This window comes from Vespula pensylvanica, chromosome 5 (genome assembly GCF_014466175.1).
Source record: "Vespula pensylvanica isolate Volc-1 chromosome 5, ASM1446617v1, whole genome shotgun sequence".
NCBI classification, from domain to species: Eukaryota; Metazoa; Arthropoda; class Insecta; order Hymenoptera; family Vespidae; genus Vespula; species Vespula pensylvanica.
The window spans coordinates 4,444,040-4,462,561 of NC_057689.1; the positions used below are offsets into that span (position 1 = coordinate 4,444,040).

Genomic DNA, 18,522 nt, shown 5'->3' on the forward strand with positions numbered 1-18,522 from the left:
CTACCTCTCTTTTCTACTACAACTAATATTTCTTCTTTCTTACTATCGACGTCCATCGCTACTTCTTCGTTTTCCATTCGGTATCGAATAAAAAATTTACTATCTTGCACACCTGCTCGTGATAGAGATTTTTTTTTTTTTTTTTTTTTTTTTTACACACGTTTCTCTCTATTCTTTTTCCATTTATTTTTCTTTTATTTTCATCTGTAGATATATATTTTGTTTTTGTTTTTGTTTTTTTTTTTTCTTTTTCAAAGGGTTTAAGGCTCATTTTTTGTTTTTTTTTTTTTCTCTTCGTTACCATTAACAAAGGATGTCATCGATATTTTCTTTAGTTCGAATCAAAGCTAATTTTTCAAGATTTTCAAAGATTTTTTCTCGACGATCTTCCGTCACGCATTCGCGTAACAAATTTAATATTACCTACCAAGAGATCCAAGATAGGTAAAAGCGCGAATTCCCTCGAGGCGTTCAAATCTTTCTTCTCTCTTTTTCTATCCCTCTTTCTCTCTTTCTCTCTCTCTTTCTCTCTTCACATCGTTTCATATATTTATTTCTCGGAACGATGGTCTGCCGTGGAAATGAACGAGTTCCGTTTGAATCGAACGACTTCGGGCTCCCGTCGCGCGAAATGTCTTTTGAAAATATTTTGACGCGGCGTAAGATCCACGCGTGATCGATGCCCGTTCCCCGGAGATTACATCGTGAATTGCACTTTCTTCCGGTGATGCGCCGGCAGACGCTCAGCTTCGGTCTTCCTCGGTACGGATCAGAGAGAGCTGATCTTCGACGTGCACGATTCTCACAGAAGCGAGCAAAGAGAAAAAGTAAGAGAGAGAGAGTGAGAGAGAGAGAGAGAGAGAGAGAATACAGAAAAAAAAGGTTGGGAACCATGTGTTCCTCATTTTATTTTTTCGCTTTTTCCTTCTCCAATATCGAACGAAAATCGATTTTTCTTTTCTCTTCGATTCAAAGATCAACAACAACTATAATGACGACGACGATGACGACGACGACGATGATGATAAAAAAAATTGTGTAAAGAAAAAAAAAAAAGGATATATTTTGGTAGATCGAGTCTCTCATTGGATCTTAGCACAGGATCTTATTTGCACTAATGGCGGCCGCGAGTGGAGGAAGGCGTCCATCCTGAAACCGTCGGACTCAGGACCGGTTTTCTTCCACGCGTAATTACAAGGTTCGGACCAATCGCTGTGTATCTTGAAAAAATTCCGGATCCTTTGCGTTCGTCCTTTTAACATAGTTCCTTCGCCATTTTGCCGTTCCTCTGCTTCTTCTTCTTCTTTATCTTCTTCGTCTTCTTCGTCTTCGTCTTCGTCTTCGTCTTCGCCTTCGTCGTCTTCTTCGTCTTCTTCTTCTTCTTCTTGTTTCACGTATATTCGCCAGATGAAAGAGATTATTTTGAAAAGTCATAAAGAAAATCTCCGGATGTTTAAAATAACAAAACGATCGAATTTTATATTTCGTTTATCTTATTACGTATAAGTATATGTTGGTTAATATTTCGTTTTATGATATAAACCGGCAAGTTTATACATTGCGATTGATTTTTTACAGAAAACGTACCATACAGTAAAAGATAAACCGTAATCAAACGGTAAAAGCTAGTACGTTTAAACGAAGATTTATCTTTTACTCTTTCCCTCCCTCCTTCTATCTCTCTCTCCCTCTTTCTCTCTCTCTCTTTTCTTCTCTATTCATGATCTTTTTTATTTCATTTTTCTCATGCCTACGTATATTTGGAATTTATTTTGTCGCGTTAGCAATAGTTTTATCGACAGATAAAGAGGATGGAAAAATATGATCTGATTTTGAATACCAGGAAGAAAAGTACGTCGATGAAGTAAATTAGAGAGTCGATGATTAAGTAACGAGAGTTGAGTGTTGCTCGATCGGACGAGTACAACGGAACGAATCGATAATCGAAGAGAGATGGAAAAGAGATGGAAAAAATAAAGGAACGAAGTTAAAGGTCTTGTACAAGCTCCTTGTTGAAATGACGTCGCGATTGCTTCTACTCTTCTTATTTTTTCTTCTCCTCCTCCTCCTTCTTCGATCATCGTACTTACATCGTGCATACCAGATAAGGCGTAAGGATTTTTGTACGGGAAGGGAACGATTAGCAAGAATCCAAGATCGACCTCCTATCTTGATAAATGATCGTCTCTTCCTTTCCATCCTTCTTCGTCCTGGATTGTCTCGACAATTCTCTACCCTCTGTCCCCTCCTCCCTTTCTGTCTCTCTCCTTTTTTCCTCCTCTTAACGTCGATACGAAGAGAAAGGCGGTTCTTCGAATGGCCTTCGGTCGTTTATTGCAAAAACACTTGGAAGTAGCCCAGACATTATAATTATATCATATCGCATCAAAGTACTCGTCCTTTAATTTTCCAAAGTGTCTTCTCTCTTTCTGTCTCTCTCTCTCTCTCTTATTCTTTTTTAAATTTTTTGCGTCACTTTTATATTCTTGGGTGTACGAATAAAAAGTATCGAATGCATAATACTATGTGGGCTTGGCTATCTACATATTAGAAAGAGAGAGATAAGGGTATAGCCATGAAGAAGAAGAAGAAGAAGAAGAAGAAGAAGAAGAAGAGATGACGATGAAGAAGGGTGGGGAGAGAAGGGAGAAGAGTTACGCCCCTGTTGGGGTGAACGATCCTGACGGCACTGTCGGCGTTCCCTTTGTACACGCACCGCCCCTGACTGCTTTTGCTTCTCCGATATCCCACACGCACGACTCTTCATCTCCCACCACATCATCTACGTTCTCTCTTTCTATTTCTCTCTCTCTCTCTCTCTCTCTCTCTCTCTCCTTCTTTCTTTCTTTATTTCTCTTTCTATTTCTCCTACCTTCTCGGATCGAGTTGCGTGGATACATTATACGAATTACATCAATGATACGTCGATGGGACATGAGATAAAGGGTGCTTCGATTGCAACCCACGTCGATGGCACCCAACTAGTTTTCTTTTCTTTTCTTTTCTTCTTCTTCTTCTTCATCTATCCTCTTCTCCATTACGGATTATCTTACCGATTTCTTTGCTGCATTATATATATCTCTCTCTTTATTTTTCCTTTTTTTTCTCCTTCTCGTTGTATTCTTTTCGAAAATTTAAAAATAAGAAATAGTACGTATATCTCGTTATAGGGTGGAATAGAGACGACAGGAAAAAAACAAAAAAGGAAAAACGAAACAGGATAACGTCCCTCAAATTTATTCCTGTCGTCTTATCCTCAGTTGAATACGTTTTTTATCTTTCTCAGGACTCGTGGGAATCGCGTTGAAATGCTCGCATCTTTTCGAACTTCCTCCTTGAAACGAATTTTTTCCCCTCCCTCTTACCACCTCCCTCTTCCTTTTCTTTACAAGAATCTCACAAAACCGAAGACATATCGTGTTTTCTTTTCGAGCAAGTAATTTCAGAAGTGTTGCGTTCCCTTTTGGTTTGCTCTTCTCTGTCTGTCCTTCTTATTCTGTTTCTTTTTTTCTTTTTTTCTTTCTCTTTCTCTTTCTCTTTCTCTTTCTCTTTCTCTTTCTCTTCCTCGCTTGGTTTCCCTCTGAAAGGGGTCGCGCACGAGTCTTATTAAGTTCCTCCCTTACCTTGAAAAGTTCCGCTCGAATTAAATCGATTTCCATGGCACCAAAGGCCACGCCTTTCTACCTCGAACGCGCTCGCCATGCGTTTCAACGATCGCTTCGTTATGGACAAATTGAAAATCCTTTCGAAAGCGTCTACATTCGTTTTTACGTTGTATGTGTATGTATATATACATATGTATACACACACATACATATATATATATATATTTATATGTATATAAATATATACAGTTAGATAAATATATACGTATAAACTTGCAAGGGGTTTAAAAGATCTTCGCAAACTCTTCGGAATTTTCCGATCGTTAGTTCCTTGCTTTTGATTTTTTCTTGATTTTCTCGTACGTTCGTACGATCCTCAAACGTCGCTTGGATAGTTTTATTATATAAAAGAAAATTTCTTCTCGGCTTTCGAGGCAATTTCTCGGAATCTCGAGAGATACAACGAGCAAAGCGATCGCTTTTCCACGCTAAGACAGGCGTCCCCTAGGATACGCTTTCTCCCCTCTCTTCTTTTTCTTCTTCTTCTTCTTCATCATCTTCCTTTACTCCCTCTCTCTCTCCCTCTCTCTCTCTCTTTCTCTCTCTGTCTCTCTCTGTCTCTCTCTGTCTTTATCTGTCTTTCTCAGCGGCGCAGATCCCGTAGGATCATTAATCAAATTCCCCCCTAACGTCGCCTCACGTTTATCCCCTCCACGAGTCGAGACTTGGCCGCCATTACTGCGCGGCTGCGTGCACGGCGCACTAATTAAAACCAGGAAATTAATGCTTTATACCTTTGAGCCTGCTTTCTCTCTCTCTCTCTCTCTCTCTCTCTCTCTCTCTCTCTCTCTCTCTCTTTTTCTCTCTTTTTTTTTCTCTCGATAATACGAGTTCGTTTCGATCGTATAAGTTTCATGCATATAATCGGAGTACCGAAATTACGAACGCGATGTGATCTCTTCTTGTTTCTTGTTTTTTTTTTTTTGATTTTTCTTTTTTTTTAATTTTCGAAAAAAAAGAAGAGGTCACACTTCGGTTTAATTTGAAATTGTTTCGACGATTTAGTTTCGACGTGGGAGCGTTCATAATTTTTCGAACGATACATCAACATCATCATCACGAAATCCTTCGTCAACTTCCGATGGAAATGGATAAGAGATTTCGAAAGAAAGCTTTTCTTTCGGCTCGTCTTTTCTCTTCTCCGATTTTTAAAACGCAAGCAACGAGGAAATGGATGGGCGTAACCCATAGGGGACCCATTAGCGGTCAGTGGTCCATCTCGGTTCACCGCAAAACGTCTAAAGCCACTTGTAACTATGCGAATACTAAGTAATTTATGAATGCTGAATAGGATTTTGTCGGGGGTAAAGCATTCGGCATGGTTGCTTCTCTTTTATTCACAAGGAAGTCATTATTTTAGTACTGTGTATTCGACTATCTTGGAACTCAAACGCCTAGTTCTCTGTCTTTCTTTCTCTCTTTTTCTTTATATTTTCAAACTCTTTCATCAACTAACGAAAGAGATCCGGTGATAATAAAATAGCATTTGTATTAATGATTTTTTCTAATGATAAAGTTATTCAAATATATATTTTTTATGGCGAATAGTATTATAAGAACTATTTCTAATATCTTACATAGAATACGTTAGATATGAATGTGTATATAAATATATATATATATATATATTTATATGATATATATTTATGAATATATATATTTATATTTGATGGACGGCCGATAGATCAATGGGATCGATCTAAATTGGATTTATTCTCGTAGAGGAAGAGGAAGATAAAGAAGAAGAAGAAGCGACGACGCGTCGATCGTAAATTAGTCCGGCATGCACCTGCCGTAAAAAGCAGCGAGCTGTCGTCGGTGTCGGTGCAACTTGTCTTTCTCTCTCTCTCTCTTTCTCTCTCTTTCGTTCTCTCGTTGAGGTAAAGGGTGGCGTGAAAATCGAGGATAATGGCTGGTCAACCTAACGGTAGAAGCACCATTAGGTCTATTTATCGTACACACAGAGTAGTCGGAGGTCCCAACATTGCTGCCATCCTTCGTTGTGGAGAGTTGCACGCTTCTGCATGAAGGATTCAATGCGTGAAAGATGACGTTCGAAGAATACCTAAGGCGGCGTTATGCGATAACGAGATTAAGAATAAATTTGTAAAGGAGATCTCGAACGTCTCGTGACTTTTTACACGGAGGACTTTTTTCGTTGAAGGACTTTCAGGACTTGTCATAATTTATCACATTCTACGAAGCGTATGTTAGCGGAATATTCTTTTTTTTTTGTCGTCAATTGTTTATTGCAATGAACAATGGAGGGAGGAAAAGAATTAAAAAAAAAAAAAAAAGAAGAAGAAGAAGAAGAAGTTTGACAAGAAAACTGGAGCGACAAAATTGATTAAATGTCGTTAGGTTTATCTGCTATCAAGTATGCGACGTATATGCATATACGTATATTAATATTAATTTTTCTTGCTCAGGATATAAAGATATAAATATATATGTATATATATTTACTGTTCATAGAGATACTTAGAATCGATAGGATACTTACTACGTATACATCCGAATCGCGTTCGCGCCTCCAACAAAATTGCAGTATACGTTCTATGAGAACGCTTGATGATCGATCCATGACGCTAATGCCACGTGCCGTGCCGATAATTTATAGGTTCGATAGATGCAACTTTTCTTGCGATCAAAGTAGCAAACTCGGTTACGGAGTTATGCAATAAGGAAACGATCCCGCGAAGTTAAGTTTGTAATCGATCGAATAAACAACAACGAGCAACGCGAAAAGAAAAGTTCTTTCGATTGATCGAGTTGCTTAGAAATCGTATCGAGATTCCACGGGAAGTATGAGAGAGACCGGATGTGAGAATAAAAACATGAACGCAAAAATATAATAGGGGGGAAGGAAGAAAGAAAAAAAAGAAAAGAAAAGAAAAGAAAAGAAAAGGAAAAAAGAAGATTCGAGTTAAAGCCGATTCGTTTCGAGCGAGACGGTCGATCGAATGCAAATCGAAGGAAAACGAGTGCACTCGATTGTACAAAGTAGACAGAGAAAGAGTGAGGAAGAGCGAGAGAGGGAGAAAAAGAGAGAGAGAAAGAGACAGATAGATAGAGGGACATTTGCTATAAGAGGAAGCTTAATGCATGGCGCCGTACATCTCGCAAACGTTCCAATCGTCGTCCCTGAAAGGAAGTCAGCGTGAAGGAATAGAAAGGCTGCGCAAAGTCCTCCTATCGTCCCTCATTAAAGCGATTTACTCGCGACACTTTTTGCACCGACAAAGAGAGAAAGATTTTACGAAGGAGATCGTCTCGCGATTAACTCGGAGAAAATGCAACAAAAACGTTTAGCTTAAAGCGCAATGACGATGACTTTCGTCGACTTTCTTCCTCGGGACGTCTCTAAATCGTCGAAGCATTCCTACTCTCGTTCCGCGTTCAATTCCGGAATCGTAATAACGCGTTTGTCGGACATTCCTTTATTTTTCTTTCTATCTTGTAAGGAAAAAAAAAAAGAAAAGAAAAAAAAAGAAAGAAAAAAGAAAAAGTAACACCTGTGTAAGTACATCGATACTTACATACGTACATACATCGGTTAGAATATTTTGATCATTTATCACAAAAAGTGTTCTACGATGGATACGTTTTACATTTTTTTTCTCTCCTTTTTCGTTTCCTTTTGTTTTTTTTTCTTCTTTCCCCCCCCCCCCTACAAAACTAACCCGTTTGATAAATAATGACGTAATTCACTTCACAAACATAATCTCGTTTTTCTCGTATATACAATCTTTACACGCTCGGTTTATCCATTTCAAGCACGAAACTCGGACTACCAGAATAGCCAAATCGCAAAGTCATTCGAAGTGTCAGTGATAGCGTGAAGCAGAAGCCATGTCCCTCTCTTTCTCTCTCGATCTCTTTCTCTTGCTCTGTTAACACGCTGCACACCGGCGAAAGAAACAATCCCGGCGAATTTTGTTGAAAGATAAGAGCCCAAGATAAAAAGAGAGCGCTTACCGATCGCCATATCGAATCTCGGCGTGTAGTATATGACGACGGGACACAGAACGACACGTCCAATACAATTCGAAGAGGGACGAGCGATGCTAGATAAACACTCGTCGGCCATTACCAGACAACCGCATGTAATTGCTGATCCACAGATACACCTTCTTCTTCCGCGCCTTTTCTTTTCGTGCCGCCCGTTAACGACGCCTTTGTCTCTTTCTCTCTCTCTCTCTCTCCCTCTCTCTCTGTCTGTCTCTGTCTCTGTCTCTCTTTTCTTTTTTGCACTCCATCGACACCGATGTGAACGTACTCTTATATAAGTATTTTTCTTACGATCAACGATTTATGATATCCCATAATCGAAAATTACATTTTTCCATCGCGATTGTATTCGATCAGGATTGAAAGGTTCCGTATTTTTATTATGAAAATTGCGCGCATCGTTCGAACGAAATTGGTGGATATGTTTTTATGTGCGTGTGTGTTAGGCACTATTGATAGGCGAGGTAAAACGCGAAGAACGGAGGGTTGAGTAAGAAAAGGATGGTTGAGGAGAGGGAGAGAGAGAAGGAAGGTAACTGTGGGCGCGGCGGATATCCCGCTGTGTCTTTCCAACATGGCCGACCTCATACGCACACCCACGCCACGGTCTCTCCTCGTTCTTTCTTTCTATCTCTCTTCTTTCTTCTTCTTCTTCTTCTTCTTCTTCTTATTTTTATTATTATTATTATTCCTTTTTCTCTCTTCCTTTTCTCACCCTAACTCGCTCTTCTACCCTCTCCTTCTCATTTCTTTTCTCGCTCGTCGAATTACACGCTCGCCGAAATAGCTTTGAAAGGTACGCTCTCGTATCTTCAAGGTAGAAACTTATCCGACATCTCGGCGTGAGCCAAGGTGTCGTATAGATAATAATATTAAACGAACATGATCGAATCGTGTTGATAATTTTATACGGACGCACCGTTGTTGTCTTTCTCTATTTGTCTACTCGATTTATTCGAGTTCGTATGTAAGAAAATGTTAAGAGACTTTTTAAGCATTACCGTAACTTCCTGCAATTTCTTTCAAAAGCGATCCTTAGGAAGAAATTGTCGCATAAGTTAATTTGTTACGATCTCACGTTAGCATCGAGAGTACTCGTTTCCTTCTCTCGAATCCTTCTCCCATTTCTTCCTCTTCTTCCGTACAATTATCCCCTCGCGGAGAAATCTTCCATGGCGGTAGAGAAAAGAAAGAAACTCGACGAATGCTACGCAACGTCCGACGATGTTAAACAGACCACGATCGAGTTGTTACGCCTGTCCACCGTGAAGGAATCGGCAAATCTAATCGCTTCCTCGTTCAATTATCTATTCAGTACGCCGTTACCCGCTCCTCGCTTGCCTATTCTTTCGGACACGACGACGTTTCTCCGAGGAAATCGTAACGAGCCTTTTGATTTCCTTTCCTTCTTGGACGTCTCTCCTGTCCTCCTTGATGCTTTTTACCTGCTTACAAAAGTTCAACGGTGTTAAGGCAAACACGTTGCTGGCTAAACGCTCATTTCTTTTGAATGTATGGAAAAGTTCGAGGAAAGACGAATCGATCTATTAATGCGGAAATATATATATATATATATATATATATATATATGTAGAGAGAGGAAGAGAGAGAGAAAGAGAGAGAGAGAGAAACAAGGGAAATGAAAACGGAGCACAACGTATATAAGATTAGCGAAGAAAATTCGTAGATTGGTTAACGAGGCTGGATAGTTATCCGACGAAATTGGCTCAATTAAAAGTCACGGGGCCAGCTGCCCCGGACGATTGTGCCTCGTCATGTGATTGGTCCCTTCTCTCGAGTCCTTTTCTTCGATCTTCCCTCCCCCTCTTTTTCTTTCTCATTCGCTCGCTTACTCGCTCGCTCACTCCACATCTAGATGCATCGATACTCGGCCATCATTAATCATGCACTTTTGTACGTACTCGTCGATGGGACTCCCTGCAAGGGACACATCCGAGAGACGCAACAAAAATGAGCCTCGCAAGGGTATATCGAAGGTGCAGGTATCGAACATCGTTCGTACGTGCGGAACCTATTAATTTATTTAAAACCAAACTGAAAATTAAGATTAAGACGAGGAGAGTAATGTTAAACCGATGAATTTATTTATAGATAAATTTTCTTTTTCTTTCGTTATAGGACATGGATCTGATCGAAGTACTCTGGAAACAGGATGTGGATTTAGGTTTTACATTGGTTGAGCCAACGAGTACCAGTTGTAAGAAAAAAGTCGCTTCTACGTCCGATAAAGAATCCGAGGATGAGATCGAAAAGCTCAAAGCTCTGGAAGCCATCAATGCCACCAATCAAAAGGTAAGTTAACGTCGTTCTTAGTATACGTCCATTCGATTTTCATCCGAAAAAGCTGCCACAAAAGGTGCCGAGATTTCTCCTGTCCATTTTAACAACGTAGGTACCGGGCCGTAATTATCGATTCGTCGATTAAGGACCATTGTTCCGTCGTTCCCGAGCAATGACTTCCCGCTTTCTCGCGCGACGTATTTTCTTTCTCCGATGCCGAGGGGCACACACAAGCTTTTCACACGCTCTCCCAGATAGAAAGAAAGAAAGAAAGAGAGAGAGAGAGAGAGAGGGAAAGAAAGAGAAAGAAAAAAGATCGTTGATGTCCCATCGGCCGTCATCTTTTCCCCTATCTCTAATCGCATACGGACGAGCGAAAGTAAAATTTTTCTTTCGCAAAAGAGAGAACGACGTTGTCTTGTTATTACTCTTCTTCTTTTTCTTCGTCTTCTATACTTGGAAATCGTTGGATAGTGACGTTGAAATTGGAAGGAAGATCGGATCGTTTCGGGGACGATTTCTAAGGGGGAAAAGGAAGTTGAAGATTTGATCTCATTAATACTTGTTCATCGTTGATCTGTTCCGTGAGTATGATTAAAAGAAACAAACGATCCGTGTCGGCAGATCGATATCAACCTGGAAGTAGACATAGTAGACATCAAACAAAGATAACGCCAGTCGAGCTTGAACAACTCTGGAATTTGTTATTCAGGGTGGCTATCTCTTCACGATCTGGAGATCTCGCATTCCATCTAATACAAAAGTTCTTTCGCGGTGTCCCTCTCTATTTCTCTCGATATAATCTTTCTTTTTTTTTTTTTTTTTTTTTCAATTATTTTCTTATACATGGTCATAAATAGATTTGGAAAAATTCTTAAAGTAACCTAACTATAACAGTTCGATCGATACGAATTTTTATTGTATATCGACAAATGAAAATAAATTTCGATCATATGACGTATAACTGGATCAATAATCTGTAAACTGGTCAAAGGAAAAAGAGAGAAAAAAAAAACTAGTCTTAAAGAGAAAGAGAGAGATTAAGTCGGTAGAGTTTCCAATGGAAACCATGTTCGGCAGACACCGAAAAAGATTAGGCACGAAGTTAGAAACCCACGCGCTGTGTCCGGATAGAGAATCTCCTACGACATTCTCGAATACGTATCGATCGTTGATCTTATCCTCATCGGAAACGGCACGGACGAGTAGGACGATCTTTGTTGTTTTCGTCGTTCAATATTTACCTGTTTCTATCAAACGGAATTTTTCACCCCGATCGAACGTTTCATTCGTTCTATCTCTTTGTTTAAAATAGATAAGTATATTCTCTAAGTATAGAAACGCCATGTTATCTTCCAATGGAAAGGAACGTCCGGTTTAGCGTCTCCTATTCGCCTTCTCGAGATCGTCGTTCAAGGACTCGCGCGTTTCGGTGGATGGACAGGAAGGGCATTTAAGAAGAGTATCCGCGAGCCCATGAAGAGAGAAGACGAGCTAACGTCCGTAGGATAGTCACCGAGGATGACGTTGCATCGACGTTCTGGGCGGGTAGCTCATCAGACTTCTCGACGGTTCTGTCCTTCCTTCTCTCTTACACCATCCTTCTTCTTCTTCTTCTTCTTCTTCTTCTTCTTCGTTCTCTTCACAAGCTTCGTGCACTCGTCGCACCGTCCCTCTTCTTCTTCATCCTTTTCTTTTTTTCTCCTAAGAGTCTCTGCTATCTCTTATCCTCCTCCTTTCGGCTCTTCCTCCGCGAAGATCGCATTGTTCCAGCGAGTTCTACCTTTGTGAGGACCACGACGCCGCCTTCTCGAAGGTCCAATAATACAGGGAAGGCCCTCTCGATCCCGATCGAAAGCGGACAGATCGATACGAGACGCCGTTCGCGAACAGCTTCGAACAAAGAGGAACCATCTCTCTCTCTCTCTCTCTCTCTCTCTCTCTCTCTCTCTCTCTCTCTCTCTCTCTCTCTCTCTCTCTCTCTCTCTCTCTCTCTCTCTCTCTCTGTGTCTTTCTTTCACAAGCTTATACTCCTTTCTTCGATTATAGTATAGTTCCGTCGACAGCCATTGTCAATGTCTCCGGATTGTTTTAACACCGAGTAGAAATATATTCGAAAGTAAATTTCAATAAATCCTATTGAATACTAATATTATATTAAAGAAATTTATCAATCAATGTTTTTTTTTTTTTTTTTTTTTTTACTTATCCCTTGTGCGATTACTGTACAACTATAAATAATGATGGCTACGATCGGAGTGGATCTTATCGAGTATGTTTTGACAACGAAATGGCTTTCCCATCGTTAAAACCGCATAAGCCGCGTATCGTAAAATAATCGTTCGCGTTTTCGACGTGACTAGCACGAATTTTTAATTCACGAGCTAGGATCTAAATGATCCGTATTCGTCTCGGCGACAGGCTCCATTAGAGCGGCTCCGTTGCGAAATGGACCTAGTATCGATCTCTTTCTTTCTCTCCCTCTCTCTCTCTTTCTCCCTTCCTCGCTTTCTCTTTCTTTTTCTATCCTCTTCAAACAAAATGAGAAAGAGAGAGAGAGAGAGAGAGAGAGAGAGAGAGAGAGAGAGAGAGAGATAAAGAGACACGAAGCTCGAATAGCAAGAAAAAGGAAGTTTGATCAAGAGAAAGGGAAGGAGAGGGATCTCGAAAACAACGCTCTACTTCCATCCTCTTTCCACTTCTCCCCAGCCCTTGTCTACTACGGGCAACCCTCCTAAAATGTATTCATAAAACCATCAAAATGGCTAGCGTTCATTTGTTCGCACGATGCATCGACGTGGTATGGCCAAGATGATAGATGTACAGCATCCCTCGACACGAGGCAAGAGGGAGCGCCCTCGATCGCTTCGAGAGCGGCCGATGTGGTGGAAGGGAAAGCCTGGTTGGTCCTGCCAGGATATAAGAGAGAGAAATACGCAAGGCTCCAAGAGATTGGAGCATCCTAGTGGGGGAATTCGGAGGGTCGTATTAATGGTCCTGGAAATTGAAAACGCGTCTGGCAAACCAAAGTGGGTTGGCCTCTTCCTTTCTCTCTCTCTCTCTCTCTCTCTCTCTCTCTCTCTCTCTCTGCTCCCTTCTCCTTCTACCTCTCCCTCTTTCCATCTCTGTCCTGTTCTTGCTCGATTGTTTTCACTGGCTGAAATATATCCGAGCAAAATGGCGTACGTTTGAAGGGTTTTCCTTTGGATTAATCGGCTCGTATAAATCAACAATATGAAATATCTTATTGTGGAATAGATATACTAATAGATATAGGATGTTAAGAATTAAATCGTAAAATTCGTAGACTCGAATAGAAAAGGAAAAAATTGTACGTACGATCAATCGACCTTCGACAAAATCGAATCGATTAATTCCAGATCTGTCTTTTGTCGATTATCTCGTATTAAGGTGTCAATAACAAGGATGATGCGAGTATCGCGTTTGGTGTATCGCATGCAAAGGACGGATTGTATCAACGTTTCACAAAACGATGACTCGCTTTGATCATCGAGGTTCTTGTCGTCGTCGTCATCGTCGTCGTCGTCGTCGTCGTCGTCGTCGTCGTCGTCGTCGTCGGCTTCAATAAATGGGCACAGTTCGATGTCCATGCCGAGCATTGATTTCATATTTATTCTGGGAGATCGAGGTGACTCTGATATACTGTAGTACTACAAACGTAGACCTCGGTCCGATTCGACGGCAACGACAGCGACGAAGACGACGATTATTGTGTTGCCTCGGACTCGTAACAGTTTCTTAATTGAGAGCTATGCCGGCGAATACTGGCCTGCGTCGATGACAGGACCTCCTTTGTCGCGTCGATCGAGAGAGATGCAAGGTATCTCTGAAAAAGATGATGCTGCGAGTTCGAAGCGATGACCGTGAAAAGTCATCGCGAGTTATCGAAGCATTACCTTCTTCTCTTTTTGTCGTCGTCTGCTTGGAAAAAATGATCGGCCATGAGGAAAACATCTTTTATTAATAGGTCAGATAGAAATCTTCGATCTCCTATTATTACTTTTTTTTCGTTTTCTTTTTTTCCTTTCTTAATTCTTTTTTTTTTCTTTTTTTTTTTTTTCATTTATTTATTCGTTCGTTCGTAGACACGAACGTTTTGTATATAAATGAAAGAAATATCTTGGCTCAGCTTTCAAGGATGAATTCCGAACGTCCGATTGGCTTCGTGAAAAGTCGAGAAAGGTGGGAAGGAGGAAAGGGGAAGCACGTTCGAGGATCGAACTTTGTATTCATAACACTGAGGCCGAAATAACGCGGCACTCAACGGACGATACATCACGCGGAGTGAAAAAGAGACGAAAAACGAGAAGGCAGGCTGGAAAAAAAAGAGGAGAAAGAGATAGAACGCGGAGGGTAGGGGAATAGAGAGGGGAGGAAGAGAAAGAAGGGTGGAGAAAGAGAGAAATAGAAGAGAAAGAGAGAACGCGCGTGGTTGGATGGCCACTATCAGAGGCTCTCTATGATTAATGATCGGAGTATAATGCTGTTTTCATTAAACTCATTTCACTGCAGCTCGTATATAGCGCCGCCATGATCGACCTTTGGTTCGGGGGCATACGCGCGCCCTTAGCTCCTTTCTCGACCGTTGCCTCTGCACGCTTGGGACTTGATTATGACGTCTATATGAAAATCGGCCTTGAGTCGTCCCTCTTCTTCTATCTCTCCTTCTATCTCTCCTTTTTCTACCTTTCTCAGATACGTTCTTCTAATTTTCGTTATTGTGCGTTTCGTTGCGACTATCTCTCATCGGTCATAGATAAACGATAACGCAAAATTTCCCGATATATTCTCTCTTCGATAATAATGCAAATAAAATTTCCCCGTTCTCGTAAATATTCAATCGTTCGTTCACCTTGATGCCCGATAGACAGAAAAACATAGATTAATTATTCTCTAGCTAATCGTTTATATCGGCTCTCTTCCTTCATCCTCATTTTCCAGATAATTTAACGAGTTCGTGCAGTATGTAGGTAGAGAGAAAGAGAGAGAGAGAGAGAGAGAGAGAGAGAGAGAGAGAGAGAGAGAGAGAGAGAGAGAGAGTTAATAAGGATACACCTAGATACACCATGCGCCATGTCCGAGCTTAATGCGATAATCCTCATTTTTTATCTCCTTAATTTTTAACGCTAGGAATTATTACTTTATCCCGGGACCATGCGTTTTTTCACAAAAAGAAACATTATTTATAGGAGGACGACGAAGAGGTTGAGGTAAAGCAACAGCAGGAGGACAATCCTTGGGCAGGACGTGATTACACCGTGGATCTCGAAACTGGTGAGTTTAACGTTCGATGTTTTCTCTTTTCTATTTCTTTGATTTGATTTTTTTGATTAAATCTTTTTTTTTTGTTTTCTTTTTTTTTTTTTTAATACATTTTTCACGAAATTCATTTAAAAATTATTCATCCCCTTAGAATGAATCGCTTCTCTTCGACGATGATTGATAACGCAAAACAACATATATACGTAGGTATATACCTACTTTCCGTTGGCAATTTTTCGACGTAGCGAAAAAAATTATATTTCGACTTAACGATTTATCTTTCTCTCGAGAGTTCCCAATTAAAGAAGTCGATCAAACGTGCTGGAACGCGGTGCACGCTCCCATTGGATTTCTTTGTGCATCGAGCGAACAGCTGAATACAAGCTGGTCCTTCGTGGCTGCTTATTCTCGGACCGTGTCGAATTAACGCGGCAATTTGTAAGAACCAATTTTAGCATCGACCAAGCACCTGGCGGCACCTTTCGCGCTTATAATTACCATAAACGCGACCGAATGCAGCCGAATGCATTCTCGCGTACGTCGAAAAACTTTCGATCGACTATGACGATCACGAGAGAAACTTTGACGTTTGATAAAAGCGCGGAACGTGTCAATCAATTCGACGAACATTTTTTTTCACGAAAGAAATAATACGTATTTTCTCGCTATTAACTTCAGTTAATATCGACAGAACACGTTTATTCCGTTTTTATATATTCTTTCCTTTTCTTTCCTTATTTTTTTTCCTTATCTTTATCACGTTCTATGTCGTAATATACGTCGTAATATACGTCGATATATGTAGGTGTCCGTATTCAAAAGTTTGAAAGAGTTTACAAATATTAGATAGATAATATTTTGATTTATTAAAAGTTTCATTCAAGAGAAGTATAAAATTGAACGTTCGTCGTGTGAATAGTTTTAATATTATTCGATGCAACGTTCGATGAGAAATTAGATTTCATCGGGATTATTTAAAGAATTACGGTTTCTCAGAGTCACCTACACTTCTCGGATTACCTGCCTTTGCAATCACGAAGAGTGCAGTGTACGAAGGTAAGAAGATCGAGAAAAATATATAGGATGACACGTGTGTATGTACTGTACGTCCGAGAGTGAGAAATCCGAGTGGACGCTGTCGCGACTCGGACACGTAACACATAAAAAGAAAGAAAGAGAAAGAAAGAAAGAAAGAAAGACAAGAGAAGGATGATGTGTGTGCGAGTACTCGGATCGAAGGGACTGCACTTTATTCAGGTAGGATAACGACGGGCTTTGCCAGGCAGGTACCAGTTCCGGAGGAGTCCAAGAGGTCGGGGAGTGGCATCAGGAACGCCCTCGCTACCTTTCTCCCTCCTCCTCCTTCTCCTCTTCTTCTTCTTCTTCTCTCTTCTCTCTTCTCTCTTCGTTCGAGTCTCGACGTGGCCAGCCCTTCTTTAACTCCCTTCTCCTTCTCCTCCTTTTCCTCTGCATTTAATTACTTTGCGTTGGAGCGAGCGTGCTCGTCTCACCGTGAACCCACTCTTCGGCCTTTGAGACCGAGCGTCGAGGCAATTTACGAGGGTCCTCTTCGACTCTCTCTCTCTCTTTCTCTTTCTTTCTCTCTCTCTCTCTACCTTTCTCTATGTTTTTTCATCTTTTTCCTTTCCTATCTCCCTCATATTCCATCAGAGATTTTTACGGATTATTTTGTCTTTCTCGTAATGTAAAAATTTATGAATGTTAAAACTTGCGAAATTATCGCGAAGATCAGATTATTCTTCTTCCTTTCTTTCTTTTATTATTATTTTTTTTTTATCATTAATTCTTTTTCTTTTCTCTCTCTCTCTCTCTCTCTCTCTCTCTCTCTCTCTCTCTCTCACTCTCTCACTCTCTCTTTTCATTGTTTTCTTTCTTTCTTTTATAAAGGTTAATAACGCACGAAAATTCCAATACAATGGCAAAGTTAGGCCAACGGCGACTAATAATTTTCAAATCTCACACGTGAGCTCCGTTTTATCGACTATAATTGCACAATTAACGTCGTCGGGTTCTTTCTCGTCGATTATACCTACCGTAGAAAAGCGTATCCGTGTAATCGCGTTAACGTTTACAGAAATTAAGTGCAAAAGCCTACTGGTATGTATGTAATCGAAGCAATCAGTTCAATTTTTTTTTTTAATAATAATAATGACAACGATACAACGATGACTACCAACGACGAAAGAACTCCTGGACGGTATGCAACGAGTTCGATGAAGCTGCTCCGAGTTTCGATTCGAGCAATATAATAAGTTCTTTCTATTGGTCGGACAGAGGCAAAGGATCGAAGGAGATCGAAAGAAAGAGAGGGAGAAAGAGAAGGATCGAGAGAGCAACGAAGCTCATTACGCGGCTATCTCGTCGTCGATCGACTCGAGCCTATTCGACGTATGGCGCGTGTGATTAATGAGCCGCGCGACTGATATACACAAAAGCCACTCGATTTCTTTGCCCGTCCCTGTTCTACCCAGATTTATCGAGAGAAAATGGAGATCTAAAAAGTCGCCGGCAAAATGGCGGGACTCTCGAAGGAAATGGCTTTACGGACGCACGCGCGGGTTGCTGCTTGCGGGTTACTTCTTGTTAAACCACCCTGAAATCTTCTTTTTACATTTTTTTTTTCAACATTTTTTTCCCCGTTGTACTACTGTCGGTAAAGAGGGAGAAGGAAAGTATGCTGACCATTAGAAATTTTCAATAAAGATTAGATCGGTCTTGTGCTGATCATGGTCGAATAGAATCGTTAAGACTTTGTTGCGGAGAATATATCAAAGTTGGTGACGTACATAAATTTATTCGTAACACGTAGACGATTGATAAAAGAGAGGGACGAGTAATATGTTCTTTCTCTTTCTCTCTCTCTCTTTTTCTTTCTTTCTTGACGGTAATAGTTTCTCGCGGTTACAACGAACGAATAAACTAACTTCTCGTGCCGATCGCGATCTGCAGGCGAGACGAAAGCAGGAAAGAAAATGAAAGAGAGAAAGATATACACACACACACACACACACACACACACACACACACACGCATATAGATAAAGAGAGAACATATTTCATTCAAGGAGAAAAGAGATGAAACGTGCAAGAAAAGGTACGAAGGATTATCATCGTGCTAGGTGCTTGTACCAATTTGACGAAGCATGATGGATTACACGTGGCCCAGTTGTAAAAAGTTTATATACGTGGAATAAATTATCATAGCATTGTCTCGAGGGGCGCGAACGTCTCTGGGTGCGCCG

The 18,522-nt window shown here is 40.6% G+C and overlaps 1 protein-coding gene across 10 annotated transcripts in view; it reads left to right on the forward strand.

Annotated features, from left to right (window-relative positions):
- The window catches only part of LOC122629655 (segmentation protein cap'n'collar), an 84,764-nt gene that overhangs the window by 18,146 nt on the left and 48,096 nt on the right, over positions 1 to 18,522 (forward strand). For 9 of the 10 annotated variants that reach the window (XM_043813334.1, XM_043813330.1, XM_043813331.1 and 6 more), the window contains 2 exons: positions 9,816 to 9,989; positions 15,188 to 15,272. In XM_043813334.1, the coding sequence (XP_043669269.1) occupies positions 9,816 to 9,989; positions 15,188 to 15,272 (259 nt within the window). Of the gene's footprint in view, positions 1 to 9,575; positions 9,680 to 9,815; positions 9,990 to 15,187; positions 15,273 to 18,522 lie in introns of those variants that run through there. The other variant, XM_043813335.1, reaches the window with a different exon arrangement.